This window comes from Macrobrachium nipponense, chromosome 11 (genome assembly GCF_015104395.2).
Source record: "Macrobrachium nipponense isolate FS-2020 chromosome 11, ASM1510439v2, whole genome shotgun sequence".
Classification (NCBI taxonomy): Eukaryota; Metazoa; Arthropoda; class Malacostraca; order Decapoda; family Palaemonidae; genus Macrobrachium; species Macrobrachium nipponense.
In genome coordinates, this window is record NC_061087.1 from 21,734,427 (window position 1) to 21,741,926 (window position 7,500).

A 7,500-nucleotide genomic window follows, 5' to 3' on the forward strand; every position below is an offset into this window, starting at 1 on the left:
ACTGCAAGGTCAGTTATATATGTTACCGTGTACTTATTTTTTAACCTAGAGTCTGTTGACTGATCCTCTGTATCTTTGTGTATTTGGCTTCATGTTTCAAGATCCCATTTGTAAAAAGGGTCAGACCGTATTTCCAGGAGATTACGAAGCTATGGGAGTTCAGGCAGTTAGTTGGGCGTGTTTAGGAAATCGTAGGTTAATAGATTGGTAGCTACTTTGCGAAAAAACAATGGTTCAGGACGTACGACAGTCTTTTCCACTTCATATGTTTTATGTTGACCCATATATATATAGATCTATATATATATATATATATATATATGATATATATATATACATATATATATATCTTATGTAGAATCTGCTGGTCATTTTTACCAGATACTTATGTAATTGTAATAGCCATATATATATATATATATATATATATATATATATATATATATATAGCGTATGCACGTGTATGTGTGTGCGTGTTAGAAGTAATCAACACACAATCACGTGTGGAACGGAAATAAATTTCTGGCCCACATCGGGATTGAACCCAAGTCTTTCAATTGAAAGACAAGGGCGCTACCAGCTGAACCACACAAGTCATAGAAGGAGTTGGAACCTAAGTACCTGTCCAGATAAAAACCTTAGGTACAGCTGTACATATGTTCCAGTTTCTGCCATGACTGGTGTGGCTCAGTTGGTATAGCCCTTTGCTGTTCAATTGAAAAAAGACTTGGGTTCGATCCTGATGTGAATCACAACTTTATATATATAATATATGTGTGTGTGTGTGTGTGTGTGTGAGTGCATAAATCCACCCTCCTATCATCAAGCATAACAAATTGCAGCCCTCTAGCCTCAGTAGTTTTTATTTTATTTAAGGTTAAAGTTTTGTATAATCATGCCTCTGGCACCGTTATAAGTGCCAACAACACAGGCCACTACCGGGCTGTGGCTGAGAGTTTCATACAACATTGTACGCTGTTTCAGAATAGCCACAGTATTTTTATTTAATTTAAAGTTAAAGTTATGTATAATCGTGCCCCTGGGACCGTTATAAGTTCCAACAGCGCAGGCCACTATTGGGCCGTGGCTGAAAGTTTCATGGGCTGTGGCTTAGAGTTTCATACAACATTATACGCTGTTCAGAATAGCCTCAGTAGTTTTTATTTTATTTAAGGTTAAAGTTATGTAGAATCGTGCGTCTGGCACCGTTATAATTGCCAACAGCGCAGGCCACCACTGGGACGTGGCTGAAAGTTTCATGCTTTTACTTGTTTTCCCAAGTGTTGATATAGGTCAGTTATTTTAGATGTGGACAACTGTAAAGTTGGATTTGCTCGAGCTACACAACACATATCCTAAAGTAATTGATAACTTACTCACTTTATAATACTCATAACACTCACAAAAATCTCCCTGGCGCTCTTGATAACTTCACTTGAGAGATAACACTTACGACACTTACAATTCAATCCTTCAGACAAGACACTCGGTACCAGGAATAAAATTAAACGAAGAATAAAATTAGACGATTTTTATTACTGACTTTGAAAGATAAAAGAATTGTTTTGTACAGGATTAGATGGGGGGGTTAGACCTCCACTTTCAGCAGATGGGTGCGCGCCCCCCTTTTTTAAAAGCACATTTAAAAGAATCATGAGAGACCAGCCTTACAACTACACAGTTATTTTGAGGTTTTTCTTAAATTTTTATTGAAACTCGCTCTGATCTTCAAGTGGATTGTTAAGGAATGCGACATTCATACACTTCAAAAGAGATAAGGAATAGAAGTTACACATTCCGGGGAAAACTTGGGGGCTTCTTGGAATACATTACAGGATCTTTATCATTATTTATTTATTTATTTATTTATTTATTTATTTATTCGAAAATTCGTCATGTCTTTGGGGAAATATTGAAAAAAAATTTTCAAGGGGCTTCTTTGGATAAATTACTATTTTATTTATTTATTTATTTATTTATCTATTTATTTATTTTTTCGAAAATTTTTAATGTCTTTGTGGGAATATTAAAAAAAAGTTTTTTTTGAAGAGGCTTCTTTGAATAAATTACAGATTTATTTGTTTATTTATTTATTTTTTCGAATATTCTTCACATCTTTGGGGAAATATGAAAAAAAATTCATGAGGCTTCTTTGGATAAATTAGTTTATTTATTTTTTTTCGAAAATTCTTCATGTCTTTGGGGAAATATTACAAGTTTTTTAGAGGTTTCTTTGAATAAATTCCAGGCTGTTATTTTTATTATATTATTATTTTTTTCAAAAAATTCTTCACGTCTTTGGGTAAATATTACAAGTGTATTTTCAAACTACAAATCTTTTTGGAAAATTTAGAATTTTTATTTTACCGAATTATGGATCATTTTCATAACCTTAAAGTTTTTTTCATAGAAATACAAGGTCCTTTAGATTAACTAAATAATTGTCTTTTTGAAAGAATTGCTGTTTTACATATACGTATATATATATATATATATATATAATATATATATATATATATATGATATATATATATATATATATATATATATATATATATATCTATTCGAGTCGTCTTTAAATTTTTCAAGAATTTTTTTATATACCGAGAGTGACTTAAAAAAATTCGGGTTTTTTTTTCATACTTTTTTAGTGTTGGATTTTAAGAAACATTCAGGATAATTTCTTGAAATTTGAAAGGTTTTTTAACAATTTTCAGTCTAATTTTTACGGCTTTTTTGTGAATTTGTGTTGACGTTTTCATTTTTTTTTTTTTTAGACAACTAAGAATATTATCTCCGTGTGATATATTTCGAGGAACCTCCTAAACGTAAGGTATCTTAGATGTCTTTGGAATGTTGAAAATAGTTTTTGTATAGATTTTCATAGTTTAAATAGTAACTTCTTATGACAGGAACGAGTTTGTTCACAATAACTGATGTCCTGTTTCGGAGGTGTTCCGAGGTATTTCTTTATGCAAGTTATTTCACTGCAAACTTAAAAAGGCACTTTTGGAAATACTGATAATTCTGTTGTTAAGTCTGAAAATAAGCACATGTCTTCTCGGAATGAACAGGTGTGTTTCTGTTAGCAATTGTAAGCTTCACACGTTGAAATATTATGTTTTCTTTATTAAATTGTGGATTAAACAAACATGTAGCTTTTACAGTAGAAATTACTTTCTAAGTCATATGTTCAAACACGATTCCTTAGTCATTTATGTTTTTATGAAATGAGTCCTGAGAAAAAAAAATATATATATATTACTAATGCCATAATTGGTTATTTATTTGGAAAATCTGGAATTCCTCTTGCAAATAAGATCACGTCCTAAAATATATTAGATTGCAAAGCCCACAAGTTATCCCCAGAACCGTGACTTTTATTTGATTTCGTAATCAAAGAATCCTTTTTTTTAATGTTAAGATTTAATCAGATACAAATTTCTAAGACGAAACCAACAAAAAAAAAAGTATCTCTGTAAAGATGAAATCAGTTACGAACGTCGGAAACCGCGCTCGTAATTACTCATTATAGAATTACAATATGTCATACATGAATTATCTATAGATCCCTGAACATTATAAAAAAACTGAAATGCAATTTGGTCACACAATTTGGTATGTAACCCCTTCGACTGACTGACAGAGTTGGTAAAATGAAGAGAAAGGAAGATGTTCTTTGAATACCTTGGAGCCTAAGGTTCTAATGCACAAAATTAAAGATTTTAGTTCATTTAAAAGTTCTTCAGACAAACAGGGCCTCTGTGATTGAGGATGGTAACTACAAATGACACCAGTATTTTATAAACATGGAATACCACATTGCTACTATTTCAGGTTAATAAATACTACCGGAAAAATCAACACTAGGTGCACTCTACCTAAGTAGGTCTACGCGTAATTTCAATACATATATTTTTAAATAAAGGCAGATTTTTATAGCGATGGGTTGTTTCCAAACGCTGATTGCTAGCAGCAGTTTCGCAACCATTCAGCAGCTGTGTTGGTAATATTTGTTTATATAATATCGTCCCTGATTGTCACGTATTGGGCCAATCCTGCTCATTTGAGAAATAATAATAATAATAATAATAATAATAATAATAATAATAATAATAATAATAATAATAATAATAATAATAATAATAATAATAATTGAGCTAAACAGGGATAAATGCCATTGTTCCTCTTAGTCACATTGTTAGGCTTGACGAAGTTCTAAAAAAAAAAAAAAAAAGTGATTATGATATATCTCTCCCTCCCTCTCTCTCTCTCTCTCTCTCTCTCATCTCTCTCTCCTCTCTCTCTCTCTCTCTTCATCAAAGGTTAACGGTTCGTCTGAATCATTGTCAATTTCCGAATGAAAAATATTACCACAGGAATCGAAACGGGGTGGGTGGTGGCGTTTTTGGGGATTGGGGTGTGTTCTGGCTGGGGGGTGAGGGGGTTCAGACGCACAAATTACAATAATGGACTCGATCAGATCTAAATAATTGAAGTGAATTGAAAAGAAAAAAAAAAAGCCTAAGACTGAATAGGTCACCTCTTTCTGACTCACACAACCGGGTTTCATCAACACTACACGAAGACGAGGCCAAATAAATTATATTTATATATATATTTTATTTTATTTTATTTTTTACAGATAATGATTTTTTTCCCCATCGAGGATTAAGAAAGGAAAGTTAAAAATTGTTTTCTCTCTTGATCGCTCGTTAAAATGTCGTTTACCAACTTGACGCTGACGTACACTTGCGTACGTATATAACTATACATCTGTATCCTCCACGAATATACACAATAAACAGTCAACATCCAACATGAATGATACAAATTCGGAAGGGCAACAGATCTAGTTGCTGTGTTGAAAGAAAGAAATGAAACCACTCATAAACGTATATAACTGTGGGCCTGTGCTGCTGTGTGTATGTGTGTGTGTGTGTTTTACTGCCTCCGCCGACTAATTCCTCAGTGCAGGGACTGGAAGATGATTTGAAAAACTACCTGTATATAAAGGACATTGGTGAAAACGATCTCATCCCAAGTTGATAAGGTCAGGAGTGACTCCATCGTTGTTCGAGGCTCGAGATTCAGTACAGAACGCGAGAGATATAAGCTAGAACGAGAGGCAGGATTCTCTTCTGAAACGAAGGGCACATCCAAACAGAACTTTGCTATCGGGCTAGCAAATGCTGGGTTACCCTCCCACCTCCTCCTCCTCCTCCTCCTCCTCCTCCTCCTCCTCCTCACAACCTCTCCCCACCACTCCCCCCGCCCCTTATACATTTCACAACAGGTACTGACAAGGCTTCTGCACTTTCGACATTATCCCCATGACGTGATTGTAACTACACTTCTCGCTGTTTGTGAAATGCGTTATGCCTCTGTGGTGTAGTTCGATCGGGAACCTATATATATATATACGACACTCAATCAGTTTCTCAACTTTTCACAAAGTCAAGCAGTTTGTTCGTGTAAGTGACGATCACATGGCTGGCAAATAGATTAAGTACTTCTTTTCTGCACAACATGGTTCATCTGTCAGGAATGCTATCTTTTTTTTATTTTATTTTTTGTTTTTTTTTCTGCGTACATTTAAGACTTCGATTACTGGTTTATTTCATGACCACATCTACTACTGTCGTCCGTCAACACGCGCTCCGTTAAAGCCTTTCTGTAAACGTCACTGAAAATCACAATAAATAGTCGTTCACGTCATCCGCGACAGGAGAAGACGCCTCTTTGAAACGTCAGACGCATCGCCTCCTTTGAGCAGCAGCCATCTCGTCAGATGTTGCTGTCTTTAGAAAGAAAGAGAGCGCTTCTTTTCCTCAGCGCTCGCTATCTGGCAGACGGGGGAGAGGAAGAAGAAGACGCCGCTAATACAGTTCCTGATACGTCTGCCTCTCCTCGCTATCACTCTCGCCTTTGATGCGCCCCTCCTCCACCTCCTCCTCCTCCTTCAGGCCTTGGGAATAGTTGGCGTGCGGGAGAGGCGGAGGAGGTGGGGGAGGAGGAGGAGGAGGAGGAGGAGGTGGTGAAGATTGCGAATTGCTATCTGAAGGCGACGCGCAGGGTCGCGCCGCGTCGTAGAATCTCTTCTTCTCCTTGGCGTAGTCGAGATGGTAGGAGGAGGAGAGGTCCTCTGAGCTGTAGGACTCCTCCTCGGCCGCCTCTTCGCTGATCACAGAAAACGGTGATGGGGAATGTTCCTTGGTACTGGACGGATGGCTGCCGCCCTCGCCGAAGAAGGAGTTCGGAGACCTCCTGCCGCCGCCGCCTCCTCCTCCTCCTCCTCCTCCTCCTCTTCCTCTGGGGAAATGGTGGTGGGGGCCTGCGTGGGCAAAGGAGGAGGAAGGAGAGGCGATGGAGGGGGAGGATGAGGAGGGGGAGGCGTAGAGGTGGAGGTGATGGTCCCCGAAGGCGTGTTGGTAGTTGGAGAGGGACTCCTGGAGGGAGGGGAACAAGGGCGGACCGCCGGAAGAGGTCACGGGAATCTGGGGCAGCGGAATCGGCTGCAGGTGATGATGCTGCTGCCGCCCGGCGCCGCTGGGATCTGGGTGAGACAAATGTCAAAACATCTGCTGGTAGGACATCTGGGAGCTGCTGTTCCCCTCCTCGGGACTCATGGCCGAAGGAGGAACCGTTGGAGTGTCCGGGTAGTCCCCGACGGATCCTTCGCCCTGCTGCCCTTCCAGACCTCCCTCGCTCCCGACTCCCTGCGAGGGCCTTCGGGTCTTTGGACATCATTTGCCGTCGCCATTTCGCTCTGGCGTTTTGAAACCAAACCTGTGAAGGAGAAAAGAGAAAAGGCCATTAATGAGGGGGACTTTGGTCTTGGAATATTCTATAATTGTCTCTCTGTCTGTATCCATTGATCTGTATATCTATCTATTCACATTTATTGTATATATACATATACATGTATATATATTATATATATATGTGTGTGTATATATATAGTACATATAATAATATATATTTATTATCTGTGTGAGGTCCTCTAAGAACTAGCATGCAATATAACCCTATGACCTAATTAATAACGTATGTCACGCAGTCATGAAACCAACTTATGGTTAAGTACACCATTAAATATCAGTTTATCCATGAATCCTGCGAAAGGAAATGAGTTTCCCCATACGTTAATTACGTAGGTTCTTACCAAATAATCACCTGTGAACTCAATTGCTGATCGTCATTATAATCATCACGAAATAACCTGTACTTTAAATTTTTGTTGCAGTCGTTCGTAACGTGACCTGTGACGCAATCTTATGTAGGTCTTAATACATATGAGATTCGAGTAAGATGTCACCTTAATAAAAATTATTTTGAAGTATAAACGTTCGAAATCTATCCTGTCACTCTGGGACCCAGTCACTAACTGATGGCTTTGTCACACTTAACCAAAATAATTTTGTTCCCTATCAATTTTTATAAAGGCGGGTGTGGAAAATAATTATCAAGCGTGTGTGGGTGAATGTATCGTGGACAATT

General features: G+C 37.6%; 1 protein-coding gene across 5 annotated transcripts in view; it reads right to left on the bottom strand.

The window, feature by feature from the left end:
• Nucleotides 1-5,906: 5,906 nt before the first annotated feature.
• The window catches only part of LOC135195337 (protein apterous-like), a 237,254-nt gene continuing 235,660 nt past the window's right edge, over nt 5,907-7,500 (bottom strand). For all 5 annotated transcript variants that reach the window (XM_064221894.1, XM_064221679.1, XM_064221814.1 and 2 more), the window contains exon 7: nt 5,907-6,789. In XM_064221894.1, the coding sequence (XP_064077964.1) occupies nt 6,055-6,789 (735 nt within the window). In that variant the 3' untranslated portion in view covers nt 5,907-6,054. The remainder of the gene's footprint in view (nt 6,790-7,500) is intronic.